Source organism: Larimichthys crocea, chromosome XVIII (genome assembly GCF_000972845.2).
Source record: "Larimichthys crocea isolate SSNF chromosome XVIII, L_crocea_2.0, whole genome shotgun sequence".
Taxonomy (NCBI): Eukaryota; Metazoa; Chordata; class Actinopteri; family Sciaenidae; genus Larimichthys; species Larimichthys crocea.
The window spans coordinates 20,283,872-20,302,158 of NC_040028.1; the positions used below are offsets into that span (position 1 = coordinate 20,283,872).

The window sequence follows — 18,287 nt, forward strand, 5'->3', positions numbered from 1 at the left end:
AAAAACGAATTCAACTGATTTATTTTTTTCTGATTTATGTAATGATACAAATACTAATCTTTAAAAAAGTCCTCTGGCAGACTGCTGCATATACGGAGCAGAGACACTGAAAGCTTCTCCTACAGGCGTCTCCGTCTTCGTCCAGGGATGACTAAAATGTCACGTCATCAGTGCAGGTTCTGAATTTGCATATGCATGATCAATGAAGTCCTGTTCCACAGAGATAGAGAGTGAAAGGTTCGCACCACCCTGAGCCTCCACTGTCTCTTCAACATCATCTCCTTTGAAGGGAACCGATCACTGCTGACCTCCCAGACAGAACCGCTCTCCAGTTGCTGTGGTAACCAAATCTGCTGTTGGCCTCCTCGTCCTCAGTTTAAGTGGCTCAGACGCCGAAATTTGGACTTCAAAAAAATGGCCCACAAAGGTGCTGCACTTTCAGCTGGTGTGTGAGTCCCGCTAGGAGTTCTTTAACATCCCTCAAGTAGAAAGACAAGATGATCGGCCATTCAGCCCCGACTCTCTGTCTGCAAACACATCCTGAGCTGTGCTGCTTCATCTTCTGTCTTTTGGGGTGATAAAAGAAGTAAATGTTCACTAAGACGGAACAAATCCCAAAGACCGTCGTGAGATACGGCCCATTTTTAGAATACCATTTCACGTTACACATCTTTGACTGTTCCAACTATCACCTTGTTAAATTGACTAAGCGTCTAACTCTGAGGCGTTTAACTAATGATTCACTCGGGCTCTCGTGAGTACTATACAAGAAATGTAAGCAGTAGGAAAGACACATGCAAGAGACAGAGGGCTGAGTTGATTACTGCTGTCAGTCACTTTGCATTTGCTTTGAGTAATTAAAAACAGTGCTAATTAAATAAGGATAGGCCATTGGCAGCCCAGGTGTATCTTGGGGCCAGACATTAGTCCTCTGTCCTTTACTGCTAATCCTCTGACACACTCGTAACTCCTACGATTTCTCAGAGCAATGACCTGCAGTCTTCTGTTTGAATATGAATTTTAATATCTTAAATCTCTGTGCTGGTTGATGTTTAGCTGGAGTGACACAAGAACTCCTCTTCTTTCAGCAGACGCATAGTTTAACATCTCAGTCTCACACCTGAATAAAGGCCTGAGTCGTTTTTTAGAAAAGTCACAACCAATGACAGTATAAAGAATGGACAGAGCCTCGTAGACGTCACCCACAGGTTTCCAAAGCTCCTCGATGACGTGACAATCAACACACAGGGCCACCACACCGGCTGTTCTACAGTAAAACATCTATTTAAGCAGCACAGAGGTGAGCGGCTCTCTTAGGCGGCCTGTGTGCGGTGACAAACCCCCCGGAGAGAGAAAGCCATCGGCTCGAGCGCTAATAAAATCGAAACACTATGCAAACTATGTCAGTCCACCTCCTGACACCTGCGTGTGTTGTGCTCAAACCAATACAGCAGGCAGGTAACGAGGAATGAGGCTCGGCTGTGTGTAAATCATCTGTGACCTCGCTGTTAAAATCCAGCAGTCAATGGACGAGTTTCATTCAAGAGAAAAAACATGGCACGCATTCAACCACTGCTGGTTCTCTCTGAGTCAGTCATTGGTGTTGTGATAATCAGACGACGCCTCCTTCAGGTTGTTTTCATGAATAGACTTCGATAAAAAGAGACGAATAGTCAAAAAAATCAAAAAAGTCTTTTCCTAAACACTTTTCCTTGACCTCTATGGAAAACATCACGAGGTCAAGGAAAGATGTGAAGGAAAGGTGATGAGGAGTTAGGAGAAGACGACTGCTCTTACACTCGACTACGTCATGAAGCGACGGTGAATGTTACTGACGAGATCTGTGGTAAAACTACAAAGTCCAGAAGATGGACTACAAAACGCTCATCTGAGATCCTTCCTACATACTCCCCACGCTCTGACCGTGTGGTTTCATGCAGGAAATATAAACTGTCACAGAGTCAGATAGAGTGTCCGCTCATAGAGAAACATATTAGCAAGTTATGGCAAAGATATATGATGAATCAGCAACGGGAGCTTCCATGAACATCCTTTCTTTTGCTGAAGGAGATGATAAAGGAAGCATTGAAGCTCCTGGAGTCATAGTTTGGGCTTCAGCTGTTTCCTGTTTTATGCTGAAAGAGTTTTTCATGTGTCTTAGCTGACCTCACTTCCTGTCAGTGTGTTTCATTCATCTCACCTGTTGCCGTTAGTTTGTTGCGTCGAGCGTTATCCTGGACGGATTCTTGCCACGTTCCCTGACCCCGAGCCTGCCTCACTGTTCAGTAAGTCATTCAATCTTTCTGCTGCACCGTGTGCATGGAGGACCTGTTCCTCGTGTTATCTGCCCTGCTCGAGCACATGGATGGTGACAGCTGGTAGAGGGAGCTCAGCTCTGTTTTCAGTCATTTGTTATTGGATGTGGAGGAAAAGTGTGCAGTCAAAGAGTTTTACTGCGTTTCACTCTTAGTGAACCTCTGAGTCACACGATGATCTCTGCTCCTTCCTGAGACGTCCTGTGTTCTTCTTGGTTCATCCAGTTTTCGCAGTAAGTCCACTTCATGAACTCAAACTGAAACTTTGGTTCCTCCAGGTCTGGACCACCGGCCTCACTAATGCTCGCTTTGTCCCGTCCCTGTTGTTAAATGCAAATGTGCATTTGGATAGTGCTCCCTGATAAGAGAGTATACCTCCACTCATAAGAGCAGAGTTTTCATGTTTGCGCTATGCTTTGCATTGCTTTGTTTGTTAGTTTGGTTCAGAGACTTGTACTTTGCTTCAACAATCCTCTCGATCACTGTGTTTTTGACTGTAAAGTGCAGAACTGTGGCCATTTGTTCCTCGCAGGAATCTGTGTGCTCTCATCTGCCTGCACCGATTAAAAGGTGCATTTGCAGAGCAACATTATCTTTTTAAAACTTGTCCAAAGGTTCGTTTTGTATAATTACTAATAAGAATAAGCCTTTGACTTCTGCACAACAGTGTTCTCGAGGTCAGAACACTTTCAAGTCTCTCCGTAGAATCAAAAATGACCAAATCTGAGCAAGTTAACAAAGTCTGGTGGGCTTCTGAAACACTCGGTGGAAATACTCTTTAACGTGAAGGTGATTTCAGCTCAAGGTAAAAATGTAAACGCATCTCATTCTCCTTCTCGCTCTTTGAACACTTATCTTTTTCCTCAAAGAAAATAAAATCCGCTCAATGCCCGAAACACTGAATGAGCCTACTTTAAAAAAAAAAAAGAAAAAATGAATTTTTCATATCACAGCTCAGAAGGTTAAAAGAAGAAAAAAAAAACAGTTCTTTCTACTCCTCTGCTATAATTTCAACTTTCCTTCATGCCAACGGTGATATTGTGAAAACGTTTTATATACAGCATGTCAGCAAATAGGAATCTTCTCATTTGATGCTCGAGCACTGACAGAATTTACTGATACTTGATGAAATTGATAAAAATTATTAGCAGAGTTATAAAATCCATCACTGATGCAACCTCAGAGAGCACTCCGGTCTTCACAAACTAACTTTTCAGCTTCTTCTTCTTCTTCTCAGTAAAGCCATATGGAACATTTACATAATGAACGCCTATGTGGAATTATAAAACACCTCTACAGCATGTTACATATTGGAAAATGGCCTGATGATACAAAATGAAGAGAGAGTTCTTTGCCACAGATATCTGTGTCAGGCCGAGTCCAAGCCCAAGATAACCACCTGCTCAAATCATCCATCCATCCACTGACTCGCCCCCAGAGCGAGCCCAGTAGGAGCTCGCAGCCGTTGGCCTGCTTCCCCTGGTTCCCTCCGGGCTGGAGTGCTTGTCACAGGCAGGAGCTGCATTTAGATACAATGCTCCATTACATCAATAATAGATAGAAGGAAGGCCAAATAGGATGGGACAGCTCACTCAACAGGAGATGACAAGTCGCTATGATGGGGCAAAGTGTGTGTGTGTGTGTGTGTGTTTGTATGTATGTGCACATGTAAGCGTGTACATGTTGGATGAACTAGAGGTAGGATGACAAGCGAGCGAGCCAGGGCCTGTGTGGATACTGAAGGATATTGACTTAGTGGGTTTCTGCTACGATGGCACCATTTAGGATCAGACTGACCCAGTTTCCACAGAGCCCATACATTTTAGATAATCCCTGAGGAAACTGGGTTTGCACAGTCTTGCCTCCCCTGCACGGTTTTACATTGTGGCATACAGCAGGTAGAGGCAGGGACACAAAATGAAGCACTTAAACGTACATGCTGAATCATGCACGGTTCTGTTAAAGAGAGGATATTCATTTCCCTCCCCCCCCGCTAAACCACCTTCCTTTGCTCTTTCCTCCTCCTCCTCCTCCCTTTCCCTTTTTGCACCAGTCGAAGTGGTTATGTGGCTTTATGCGGCAGCCATTTAAATCATTACCTTTCCCACATTGATCCAGCCAGAAGGTAATTGGCTCAATCAAGAGAATTAAAAGCCCGGGTAAGATGGAATAATTCAGCTCACAGATCAAAAGAGGACGGAAAGACGAGAGAAAGAGGACGGACGGAGGGAGGGAAGGAGGGAGGGAGGGGGAATTAGAGGAATGCCAATATTAACACGGCGGATGAGAGAGTGAACACTGCAAGTAAGAGGGAGGGCGAAGAGGAATTAAAATAAGAATATTAGCATATGAATGAAGGAGAAGTGGTAGACAAAGTAGAGCAGAAATCTAACATTACAGTACATAAAACGATATGGAGGCAGCGCTGTGATTGCACAGCAGAGATGAATGGGAAGACAGCAGCTTTCTGGGCTTCACATATTTTATGTCAGGACACATTTTCATCTTTGGTAATCACAACACATCCCCTTCACTGTGTTTAACTGGCGGCTGCCGTCTCTGTGATTTAGTTCAGGAATGCACGCAGACTTTGTGTTTACCCCAGAGCTGCAACGCTCCGTCCATGTTTCTGTCCGAGTGCAGGGCCAGCAGAGGCCGGAGCTCTGAAGCCTAAAGATCAGGCCTTGGTTAATCCTTCAGTTAGAGAACAGACGGCGGTGATAACAGTGTTGTAGAGGCTTCCGGAGGCGATAATTTCACTGGTCTGTCGAGGAACCCGCCATCTGCTTCCTTTCAGAGGTGCACAGATTTGATTTGTCCAACTTTTATTTTTGTCACCTCTCTTGTTTTGTCCGTCATTCGTAGCAGTTGTCGTAACACTGCGTCTCATCAGTTTGCTTGTTTGTTGTAGATACGGAGGAGTCCGGCAGCATGAAGGCGAATAAATGAGCCGTCTTATCTGAACACTTTCATTAGGGAATGCACCTGTATTTATTACAATCATCCATTGCATTGTCAGATTGTGTGCACCTCCAGCTACAGTCAGGCCAAGTTCAGACCAACTCCAGTGCAAAGAAAAGTGCAACCCCCTCATTAATTTAATGTTGCTGGGGTGCCAATGCACATCGTAATGCAGTGTCATCCAGCCAGTCCATTTACAGGGCAGAGTTTGGGATTATTGGGGAACTATTTTATTACAAATCATTTGGTTAGGAGAGATTTAGATTTGAAACCTGAAGACTTCTGTAAAGCTGCGGTATGTTGTCATGTCGCCCTGCTACAGGTATCGGTCGATCACCAGACTTGTTCAGTGCCACAGTGCATCATCGCTACCTTCTAGCACTTATATATAAAGTTATGTGGTGGACATTTGTGGCGGATGACCGTCCACCAATGGGCTCCGGTCGTTCCTCACCACTGTGGCATTGTTGGTCTCTGTAAATAATAATACAATGAGTACGGTCCTGACCTGCTCTGTTTGGAAAGTGTCATGAGATTGAACTTGTTATAATTTGCCGCTATATAAATAAATGGAATAAGCTGCTCGTGTTAAGCCAACAGTAAAGCCTCGACATAACCAAGAACCTTTGACACCAGCGCTTTAAACAGACCAAAGTTCATTTCCTCGGATAGTCCGGTTCATTTGGGCAGGTGTGAAAGCCGATCCGAACTCTGGTCCGCCTGGAAACAGGGGTCTCTTGCCCGCTTCCATGTGAACCCAATTGATGCCAATTCAAAAGTGCGATGTGAAGCTGCAGTGTGATAGTCCCACAGACTATCCTGGTGTGAAAGCAACATAATACAGTCGTGGTGTACGGCTTGTCTCCATGTAGATGTTCTTCCTTGCTGTGTGTGTGTGTGCAGAATGTGAGTTGTGTTCAGGGTCCCAGCAGTTGCCATGTCAGAGTCACAGATGAGCAGACCTGACACAGGCATTACCCCCGGGCTGATTAGGATGAGGGATGAAGGCACGTGGAGAAACAAAGAACAGGAGGTGGGGGGATGTAGCGTGAAGGGATCGCTCCATGACAGTTAATGATGTCAAATCTCGCTGTGACATTTTGAAGGAAAAAGAAGCAGGAGGAGGGTTGACGGTTCCTCCGTGATCTTTGCGTTCTAAATTTAAATAGTCATTATTTATTCATTCATTCCTATAGCCAGTAAAGAAGCTGAAGGAAACAGTGGTCCAGGCACACAAATGTCAGCACTGCTTTTTAATTACAGATTGAAGGTTTGTGACTCCTCCTGCACGCTTTTTTAGGTCATCTTATCTATCCAAACTCAATTACACCGTTGAGTAAATATACCTTTTTGATTTCAGGTCATTTCAGCGCATTCTGTAAAGCTCTGCTTTTAGTGAGACTTTCGAAAAACAGCTGCAGAAATTGGACTCTATTTTAACCGGGCAGATGCTTTCATGTAACTCAGCTCCAGTTCCCCTAAAGCAGATCTGCAGCAGCCTCGCAGGAGTCTTCCTGTCGACTTAACTGCAGTCCCAGTTGTGTACGCCAGCCAGCCTGTCAGTTTGCTGCCTCTCCCTCTCTCTCACCAATAGTACAGTCACATGAGCCCGGTCCCTCCTGCTGTGTTCCCCCTGGATGCTGTGCAGTGTGAGGAGATGTCTGCGCCTTGAGAAGTGCCATCCAGCCGGGCTAAGAGGAGGAACACAATGGATAGGCCTAGATGAATATACCGCGCACGTAAACAGCTGCTAATCCACACAGGCTATGTGAGAGAGCGAGTGTGTGTGTGTGTGTGTGTGTGTGTGTAGTGTTAAATGTGGCATATTCATGCATGGGCTTTAATTGATGCTTGTAATTACCTTGTGAGTAAATTCATCATCCTCATCAGGGTGTTTATTTTTAATACGTGCCAGCTCTGATGAGTGCACGCCCCTGTTCTCTCATGCACACACACACACACACACACACACACACACACACACACACGTTATCTCATCGTCTCAATAAGACAACACGGTAATATCATGGAGATATGACGGGAGGAAGGTTACGGTATGTTAACGGAGGCGAATCCAGAGCATTTTATTGCAGTCCATGTTAAATATTTCATGCAGCTGGCTCATCCATTTCTGAATACACACACACACACACACACACACACACACACACACACACACACACACACACACACACAAATGACAGCCTGTCTTTAAGACTTCTTTAATGCTCACACCCAGCACTGACTGCACTCCTGCAAGAAAAAAGCCAGTATCAGTAGAAAGTTGTGTTCAGACATACGTGTAACTTGTCACTGTTGATGGCTCATGAATTATGGACACGGTTCGCACGCCGCCCTCGTGTTCACACTGTACCAATGCGCCAAATTTGCATACAAGATTAGCAAAAGCCGCTTGACCTCTAAACCAAGGGCATGATGGGTGGTGGAAGGATGTGATGTGGAAGATGAAGCTCTAAAATACGAGTCAATTTCCTGCCGGGGGGCTTATCGGAGCCGTTTGACTGGCGTGTGAGCAGCGAGCGGCCGTCAGTTGTCAGGATTTAAACTTGGGGAGGAAATGAGACGCTGCGGTGTGCTCTGAATATCCTACAATGAAAGGATAAAAGTGTGAGAGAGGGGATAGAAATCCCATGTACCAAACATTTTTCTATCACCGCAGAAAGGAACACATGCTTAATATCAATACAAATAATCTAAATAGAAGTGTGGAGTGCTAATCTGTAGTTCTTTCTCTGCTGGAGCGCGTAGCTGTTTCCCATAGATCCAGTCGTACTTGGCCGGCCGTGGTGGTGGCTGCATCAGACTGTCTGGATGACAGACACATCTTCCTCCCTTCATTAATCTCCATTTAGTTCTGCACTCGAGGGGGGAAGAGAGGGAGCGAGGGAGGGAGGGAAAGGGTGGCGAGGGAGCGCTGGACAGGGGAGAAGGGGGGAAGAGCGAGATTAGAGATATGGCCGGCCGTGAAATCGAAAAAGGAGATGGGAGAAGAGATGGAGAGAAAGAGGATGTGTGGAGCTAGAAATTAATACTGAAAGTGAAGGTATGGAGCGAGGGAGGTGAGGTAAAAAGGGAGAAAGGTGGGAGCGTAGACGAGCTGAGGAATATAGGTATAAATTGAAGAAACACGGAGGCAGCAGAGAACGGCAGGAGGAGGGAAGAGGGAGCCTGCTGTTTGATCTTTAACAGGATTATTTTTCCCTGCTTTCCTTTTATTTATTTGATTTTTCCTCATATTTATTCATATGTAAATGCTGGCTGTGTGCCAGAAGAAAGTCATATCGGGGAGTTGTGCGTGCTGCACTGAGCCCACCCTGTGACTGTGCATCAGCAGCAGTACAGACACAGCCATCCCGGGTAATCCTAAAGGGATTTCTGTGAACCTCTGCAGCCCTGCGGTAGGCTCGGACGCATGCAGGGCTGCAGCAGATTGGAGTTATGGACTCACTCTGGACTGCTTTTTTGTTTTCACAGCTCGACCTTTAGAAAATGATGTTTGACTATGTGACCATCTGTTTGTTTGCTCTGTGTGTGTGTGGAGGGATATGCTGGCCCGGTGTCTATCCATCAGCCACATATTTGAAAGACACAAAAATAAAGCCGAGGCCGGCCTGTGGCCTTATGATTATTTTGATTCCCTTATTAAAACCGAGCTTCTTGGGATTTGTCCGGTAGTTGGCCTCTGGGGTTGATGGAGCTTTTCCAGGCTCCTGTTTTCGAGCGGGTCAAACCTTCATCTGAGCTCGGTGCCGGACTCCGTGCTGGATATCGATTTGGTCTTTCTCTCAGATTATACACGTCTGGCTCTATAAATTGTCAATAAGGCCATCGTTGGAGGACGATACTAAACCTCTGTGGCCCGCAGCCCAAACAACATTTTGTTATCTGCTATGTTTGTCTGTTTTTATTTGTGCATGCACTTGAAGCTGCACGGTTGCCATCTTTAGGCTACATAGAACGCCGATGTGAAGAGAAACGGTATGCAGGTTCATCACAGAATGTCTGTCTTTGTGTTTACATGCTTCACGAGGATTTACGAGGCCATTCTGGTCAATACGCAGAGGCAGAGGCGCATTCAGTCCTCTGTGACACGACTGCATGCTTCACAGACTCGGTCGGCATATCGGGCTTCCTTTTGAATAATGTAAACAGACCCACATAAAGACACGATGCTCCATGAACTGTAGACCTGTGTGCAGATGTGTGAGCTTCACAGATGCTAACTCCATAAACTAGATTGGTGTGTGTGTGTGTGTGTGTGTGTGTGTGTGTGTGTGTGTGTGTATGAAGCCTTCAGCATACACTAGGTAGCATTGCCATTAGAGCGGTATTGTAGATTGTCTGGTAGGGCGCTCAGGGCCACAAAATGCAATTAGATTATAGTATAAAATATTTATTTCCACAACACCTACTGTGCACCAGAGAGGAGCCATCACCCACTGTGTGCTTAAATATGAATATAGTATATAAAGTGCATGCCTGACAGAGCAGCAGAGAGGATTTCTCAGTGTGGGCTGGCGCCGGCTCTCTGTGTGTCTGTGGGCACTGATGAGTGCATGCACATAAATGTGAGGGCAGGGCATGCTAATAGACGACGACTGCTTTTATTACTTTCTTATATATTTGAATTGAATGCATGATATTGCACTTTGAATAGCCTGAGTCACATTACACACGGCTACGTTCCATTTTTATTCCAAGGTTGGCTCATCAAACCACAAATATGAAAGATATCAAATGTATTTATTGTTGTGCATCACACACAAATCTAACTCCACGCACTTCAAATATTGTTTGAGTATTTCCAGTTCATGTTGCTTCATACTTTATTGTGATTTGTTCTACTTTTGTCTGACAGCCTCCTACTCTTTCTTTAAGTTTGTTCTTCCTTTATTTGATGGTGGCAGGTTCAGAGGCAGACAGAAAACATGTAACCAATGTCTGGAACCAAACCAAACCCGACCATGAGGCCATGCTACAGGGCAACACAATAACTAAGAGACTAAATATTGACTTGTATGTGTGCATAAGCATATGGATTAAAGAGGTGATTCACCCAAGTGGCTAAAAAACAATTTGTTTACATTTTAGAGTATATTTTTACATTCTTATATTGCTCAAGGCTCCCAATACTTCTTCCACTCCCTCCTGATTCTACTGTATATCATTTGTAGGTGTCAGTTTTTGTCTGTTTCCTTGTATCATTTGTTCGTTAGCTAATGAAATGCTCTGACGGGACATTTCCAAAGCTGAAATATTAAAATTTAGATCTCACACAGCCATAAATCGACCACAGCTTGCCCTTTCTATTGTCAGCGCGAGCTGCAGGGCTGATTTATGCTGGAACGTTTAAACATTTAAGCTCAGAAAGCACACGAGCAGCTTGTATAAGGCTCTGCACTCCTTTGTGCTCTGCCTCTTCAGTATACGCTGAAGTATTTGCCAACCTCGGCCGATCGGGCTTCTGCTTCAGTGATCCTGTATGCCCGGCTCAGTGAAGTTCACAAACTAGTGTTAGATATATTTTTTTAATATGTAAAGTGCAGGGGCAGGTGAACCCTGACCATGGGAAGCCTGCAAGAGATGGAGTCAGCAAACTGCAAACTAGTTCTGCATCCTCACTGTGTCTCACCGACCATGTGTCTGTGTGTTTGTGTGGGTGGAGGCAGTGGGTGGAGGCCAAATGTTAAAGAATGAGCTCTATGGATAGTAGCTAGTATAAGGAACCAAACTCTGGGTAATCACGTTCACACGGACCCGATTTTGCAATCAGTCACATTTTTCTGTCAGGCGTGGGGCTGGGAATTTAAATTTTTCATAGATTCATCGTCGTGTCGGACAGAAATAAGCGTGCATGTATGTACAATATTCATGCGTGTGTTTCTGGCCTGCACTGGGGGAGGATTACTGTAGATTTACAAGGCCTGGTAACAATGAGCAGACCCACCCCAGGGACCCATACTCAATCACTATCACAATGAAACGCTGCTAATTCCTATTTAAAGCTGCCGCACAGGCGCTGCCCTCCCTGCTCTTCCAGGCCCAGGGAGAGCATGGAAGCTCGGAGACGGGAGCGAGGAGGAATCCGATGTTTTGTTAGTCGTCGTCGGTGCAATTTCTTTTCATTTGCTGTATTTCTGTTCACCCTGCTCATTGTTTCCTGGATGTTTATGAGGCGCCTTCGTGAGACTAATGCGTGTGCCACAGGAGAGCAGTGCATGTTAAGATCTGTGTCATTTGTCTTAGAAGTGCCCACCCAAAGGCCCCCCGTCCTCTCCAGCGCCACTCCTTATTGTCAAGCCGCTGAATAATTCAGCAGTCTGAGACGTAAAGGGGATCGCTTTAATTCCTAGCTAGCAGGTTAATGTCAGGAGTGTTTGCTGTTGCATTAAACGCAGGCGGTAATTTATAATGTCAGCGCAGGCATGCGGAGAATAAGCGCATGACATTGCACGGTCAGAGCGTTGCATTCATGGAAGAATGTCCTGTGTATTTGGGTGTACTGTGGCTGTGCGCCAACACGGCGTTATGAAATACAGACAGGGAAGTGAAGAGATGCAGTGTTGTGTTTGCAGCTGGCTCCCGCACATGCACATTCATTCAGAGACGAGCTTTAATTGGACTGAATCAGGGACAGAAATCTCCAGTTGCATAAATATTTTAGGAGGATGCATCAGACGAGTCTGCCCATCTGACTCTTCTCTGTCTTTTTCTTTGTCTCTCTCTCTTTTCGCTTGCACTCTTTCCTCTCTCCCTGCACGCTTGCAGGTGAGACGACAGGGTGCAGGCTTTGTATGTGCATGTGCAGGACTGTGCATGTGCAGGACTGTGCATGTGCAGGACTGTGCATGTGCAGGACCGTGCATGCTTTCTGCACACGCAAGGCGCTGCAGGTTTCTGAGAAGCTGTAAAGCTTTTTCTTCCTTTGGCCATCAAGGGGGCGGGGGGTGGTGGGGATGAATTATTGGCACCAAATCACTCGAGGAATCCATTTTACTTCCACACACTCGACGCTCGCTTGCACGCAGAGAGCTGGCGAGCAAACACACACGCACGCACACGCCGTCTTTTAAACTGGGACGCTATCGTAATGGGGGTAATGATTTTTGCATTATTAATGAACCAGGCTTCATACTCATCTTAATTGAAAATGTTCTTTCATCTTCGGCGCTCACTCGTTTATCGTCTCCTTCAATGCAAGTGGTTTATTTCACATACTGTACATAGCACACGTACGCTTGCATGTATAAGTGGCACACGGTAAACACACGTGTTCACGCGACGTCCAGTGATTCTTCTTCTTCCTTTCTATCTCTCTGCATGTTGTTACTTAGACTGTCTGAGGTAAAGAGGACACCACTTGTGAGTTAGTTGGAATAAAGGAGCGGAGGTGGGTGAGAGTTGGGGACGTTGGGATAAAAGAGGGTAGAGATTGAAGATGGTGGGATTAAACGAGGGTCGAGTACAAGGGGGAGTAAGAACGGGGGATCGAATGAGGATCGATGATGGGTATAAGCCGGAAGGTGTCATGGAAAGAAACCAGGGGAGTGAAACTTTAACGAGGGCATCGTGCTGTAGCTTCAACGCCTCCCCTGTAATGAGAGAGGGAGAGAGAGAGGGGGGAGCAGGAACGAGGCCTTCTGAGGGTAATTAATGAAACTAACTTATCAAATCATCATACTGTGTGTGTGTGTGTGTGTGTGTGTGTGTGTGTGTGTGCTGTAATGTTGTGGATGTGTGATCACGGTGCATAAGTGGTCAGTCTCTGCAGATCTCTGACCTTGTTAGTGCACCGCTGACACGAGAGAGGAGGGGGGAGAAAACAGAGACACGAGGAGAGGGAAGGGAGATGAGAGGAGGAGGAGGAGGAGGAGGAGGAGGAGGAGGAGGAGGAGGTGAGGCAGGAGAAATCATTGAAGATGAGTGACATTCGAGCAGAGTGAATGATTTGAATAGCAGCTTTTTATTGACCCCTTCAGCTCTGTCTTAGCAGTCGATAGCCCAGCATGAGGTGATGAATGTAGCAGCACCGCACTGTACTGGGTGAGCTTGTATAGCAACATATATAAATGTTTCAATAGGAGCCACTTGAGATCCGTGTGTGTTTGTGTGTGTGTGTGTGTGTGTGTTTTATGATCATGGGCATTGTGCCTGAGTCGGAGCCTCGGGCAGCAGGAGTGTCATTAACTTCTCTGGGCGTCACTGTCACTCTCTCTCTCTCTAGGTCACAATAGATAGGTGGGTCACTGCGTCCATGCTTCTCCCACTCCCACCATTCAGCATCAAATCTCTGATTCAACCACAGCCATGATTGTATTTGTTTCATTGTCAAGAAGACGAGGTGTGATTCGAATGTTGGGAGGTCGCTACAGTCACGGATGTGTTTGGTGGAGAGCGCTCCAGAGGGAGGAGAAGAAAGCTCTGAGTCAGGAGGTCAGCATCAGACGAATGGAGGATTGTGTGGCGATGGAGCAAGTCAGTGAGGTAGAAAGCGGGCCTGGTTATTGGAGGACTTTGTACTGAATGCAGGGAGCCGGTCGGTGGAGGTTCTGGAGGACAGGGGTGATGTGGATGACTCCGAGGTTGTGACTATGACGGGGTGGAGACAGAAACTGTGAGTGGTTTTGGTGAGGGGATGTGGGGCTGATGATCACGTCTACAGTCGAGTTTGAAGAAGTTCGTCTGCACCATCACCATGTATGACTGCAACAAAAGTAAGATTTAAAAAGCACGAGAAGAAACATACACACAGGATGACTGATGTGTTTAATGTATCAGATGAATAAATCATCCTGCTCTATTATTAAAGGTGGTAAATAATGAAAAACTATGATGACCTAAGTAACACCAGTTTATCTGCATATAACCATGAATATTGTATACCGCACAGATTACTTTGTACATTATTCCCACGAGTGTTCAGCACACAGTGTACAAATCTGAGTTAAAGGGCCGATCTGCAGGGACCGGCACAGTTCACCAGAGCTCCCATCTGAAACATTTCTTGGTGGAAGCATCTATTTAAGACCCCGTTTCCTCTGCGTGTGTGTGTGTCCCTGTCTGCAGTTAGATTGTGTATATTTCAGAGTTTTTTTCTCTCCAGGGTGTAAGTTGTACGCTCGGTAATAGAGGTCATGAGAAATGCTCGTTCCACAAACCCTGAGGATATAAAATCCAATGGCCCACTAAACTTTTGGAGAGGCAGCTCAGTTTCAGGAAGTTTTTCAGCCTGCGTCTGGTGATTCTTATCAAGCCCAGACAAGCCCGTCGATCGCATCGAGTTCTGTCACTAAATTCAGACGACTCGTTGTTGTGCAAGGCCGGCCCACCGTTTTCTGAATTCCCACTGTACTGCTTTCACTGTGGGCCTGAGGGTGTCTGACGGAGAGCCATGTGCATATGTAGCCACCAGCTGCTGCTTTACCAGCAGCCAACAGATTCACCACGAGGCCTTCTCTGTCCAGTTTCTGTCTCCTGGAAACATAAGCCGGCCTCTGGGAATGACTTTTTGAAAGACGTGAAGTTTACAGAGACGTCCCGAGCAGAAGAGCTCATAATGTAAATGAATGAAAATAACAATAATCTTCCCTGTTCGGGCCTAGGTGTCTGGATTACCTGATTATTGAGAGCACAATGTCTGTGAGAGGAATTTAATGGCCTTGTTTTGTCTCCCCGTCCTCCTCTGCTTTTATTTTTGTTGTCTCAGGCCGCGAGAGGGAAGCAGGGGAGAGCGAGCACGGGTGATAATGACTTGTCAAATTAGAAGCGATGGAACCTGCAGCGAGTGTAAACACAATTCGGAATGTTCAGATGACATTTTCCGAGCTGTGTTTCTACTGGGGCAGATTAGCGGAGTGACAGCTCAGCCTGAATCTCATGGATCACAGCTGCACACACACACACACACACACACACACACACACACACACACAAAGACGGAGGGAGAAGAAATTGCTGGCATTTTAATACCGTACAGCAGACGGACACCTGCACAGGCAAACACACAGATTTCATGCACACACACACTTTTGCATTTGGAGATCTTGGTGATTTGAAATGCTTCGCCTCTCTTCCCGGTTATGGTCCAAGGGGCTTGGCTCAGCCAGTCACGGGGTGTGTATGGATTCATGTCTGCGCAGGCTGCACACACACACCCCATCAGCATGATGGATGGTGTTCACACACAGCCTCGGCTTTATAACTTATAGGGACTTTATTTGCATGTGTTTCCATCACCAGTAAAGCTGCACATGATGTAGGAGAGCCGTGGACTTTTCAGTTGTTAAGATATTAGTGGCTCCTGTTTCTTAGTGTTCTATTTTACGCATGGCCGTCCACCTCGGTACAGCGGCGGCAGCCATGAACGGCGTTGCTCATTTCCCAACTTCGCCTATGAAATAAAGAGCCATTTACGAGGAACAATGTCCCGGCCACCGCGTCTCCCTCTATCCTGCCCCCACTATTGGAGAGATACTATTGAGAGTCCAGAGCGCATCAATTTGGGCCTCAAATGACTTTCCCCAGCTGGCCAAATCCTGACAAGCTTTCTGTTCTCCTTAAAAAGAGCCCTTTATCATGAAGAGAAAGGAAGAAAGGATGAGCAAAGGCAGAGAGAGAGCGAGAGAGAGAGAGTGAAGTCAAAAAGCTAATGTCTTGGTGACACCCTTTCTCACACAACAGGGGAAATTTCTGTTCTATAACGGGTTCTGGTTAATTTGAAGTCAATTGGAGAGTTATTAAAAGGATCTGAGTGAGCTGTGCTGAACTTGGTCAAGGGCAACATGAAACCATCGACACAGGACCGTCACCTTCAGGCACACTTGGAAGTTTGATCGTTTGCCTGTAAACAACTTTTCACTAACAAGGACCACGCCTGTACGGATTCAGGTTTAAACAGGTTTATTGCATGTTGTGATGTGCTGCAGGGAGGGAGAAGGGAGGAGGTGGTGGAGGATGGGAGGAGAAAACAGGGTCGCTGGTAGACGGAGGAGTTTGAGGCGTGGCCCTTGTTCCTGTTCCTCCATACGTGGACTCTCTTCGAGTTCGTAGTCTTTAGCTTCAGATACATGTGTCTGCAGTTTCCTACCTGCTCAGAGTCTGTGGGCTAAATCCCATTGTTGAGGATTTTTATGAGGCATTGTTTTTTGGTTTAGCTCTCAAAGCTTCATGTTGCCTTTGAAATGACTCTGCCAATATGTATGCAAATGCTAACATCTACTGCCAGAAATTAGATTTACTTCATTTCCCTATTGTGTATTCCTTCTTCTTTTTGTATTCCTTCCTGTGGCTCCTCAGCGGCAGGTTCAGTAGTTTAATGTAACAATGATGTGCATTATGGCACAATTTACTGTGCACGCGCTCCAAATAATGTCAGGAGCAGAAATAATAACAAAGCAAGATGCAGAGAAATGGAAGCTCTGATTACATTCATATACAGGAGGATATGATGACACACACACACACACACACACACACACACACACACACACAGAGGTATAGCCAGGATTTGTTCCTAGCAGGAGTTAATGGGGATAATGGCCTCAATTTACAGGGAATGTACGGGGAGTGATCAGCTCTTCATTGTCTTTCAGTTGCTTTTTTTTTGGTGCACTTTGCACATAACTGCCAGGCACAACAGTAACAATATCAAGCACCAACCTGGAATCCAAGGGAATCCATATGAACATAAAGGCAAGCAGAAGAAACACAGCCTTTGCAGCCATCACAGCAGACATTAAGGACGTTCATTATCATACATTTACTCATTACCGAGGTTCCTGATAGCGGTGGCCATCTAAATCCAGACTCGTACAGTCTTAGGGGAGCCTTGTTTAACCTGCAGTGAGACAGCCAATGTTCACATTGTTCCTGGAAGTGAAAAGCCAGTGTGTTCCTAAAGGTTTCAAAGAGCTGAACTGAGACTATATAACAGATTCTCCCCCCCAGAAAGAAGAAAGAGCAGAGCATCCTTCTCCGATTAAGGTTGAAAGATTTGTTATTATAGACAGAGTCTGGAACATAATCCAATTGTAGTAAATCAGCCAGAGTGGAATTAGCATATTTCCAAAAGGTTGAGGTAATAGGACACTTCCAAAACATGCACAAGAATGTTAGCGGGACATTATCAGAGCAAAGTGAGCGGTTACAGTCAGACTGAGGTCAAACACATTTTATAGCTCGCTCTCCACTGACATTAAGTTAATATTAAAGGTCCAGACTCAGGAGGCTGTATTTATAGGAGGAATATAATCACCTAAAAGTAAGAAACCTTCTGATTTTGTTACCTTAGAATAAGACTTTTATATCTGCAGATGCCACAGGTTTGGACAAACCAAACACTGACTGTAGACAGGGCCTCACACTCTTCACGGCCTGTTCTCAGTCTCAGGTCGCCAAAATTGATGCAAGTGGTGTTCAGTTGGTTGCACTCTGCGACTTCACCATTAGATGGCGGAAAATCCTACACACTGGACCTTTTAATGGATTTGTAACTCCTGTTTTTAGGATTATTCTTTATTTAGTGGATCATGCTCTCGTTTTTTTAGCCTGTATTTGGTCACATTTTGGCAAACCGTTAAAAGTACGCTGAATAAACTATTTGATAGTCCTTCTATCGATGCACAGACAGCTATCACTGGATTACTCTGAAAATTTAAAGCGTGATGACTCTCAGAGAAGTTCTGGTTCTGTTTTTGGATGATTTCTAAACAGACGTTTACGCTGGCATTGGAGATAAACCTCGGGAAGCGTTACTCACTCTGAATCTGAATACATATGTATAATGTCTGTGTGTTATGGCTGTGAGAAGGAGGAGTAGGATTTTGATGCAAATTGAAGTAATTGGGCGCTACAGGATTTTAAAATACCATAACTGGCTCCATGAGCTGAGTGGTAGTCGGTGCTGCAGCTGCTGTCCGTGTTTTAAAGCGACCAAACTACAGCAACAAACTTTCTGAACGCTCCTCACACGTCCATTTCACCTCAACTCTA

The 18,287-nt window shown here is 45.5% G+C and overlaps 1 protein-coding gene across 5 annotated transcripts in view; it reads left to right on the forward strand.

The window, feature by feature from the left end:
- The window catches only part of il1rapl1a (interleukin 1 receptor accessory protein-like 1a), a 153,536-nt gene that overhangs the window by 37,792 nt on the left and 97,457 nt on the right, over positions 1-18,287 (forward strand). Inside the window, exon 1 of one of the 5 annotated variants that reach the window (XM_027291158.1) lies at positions 2,097-2,285. The exons of the other annotated variants lie outside the window; for them this stretch is intronic. Within the exon in view, the coding sequence (XP_027146959.1) occupies position 2,285 (1 nt within the window). The 5' untranslated portion in view covers positions 2,097-2,284. Of the gene's footprint in view, positions 1-2,096; positions 2,286-18,287 lie in introns of those variants that run through there. 5 annotated transcript variants of the gene reach the window in all.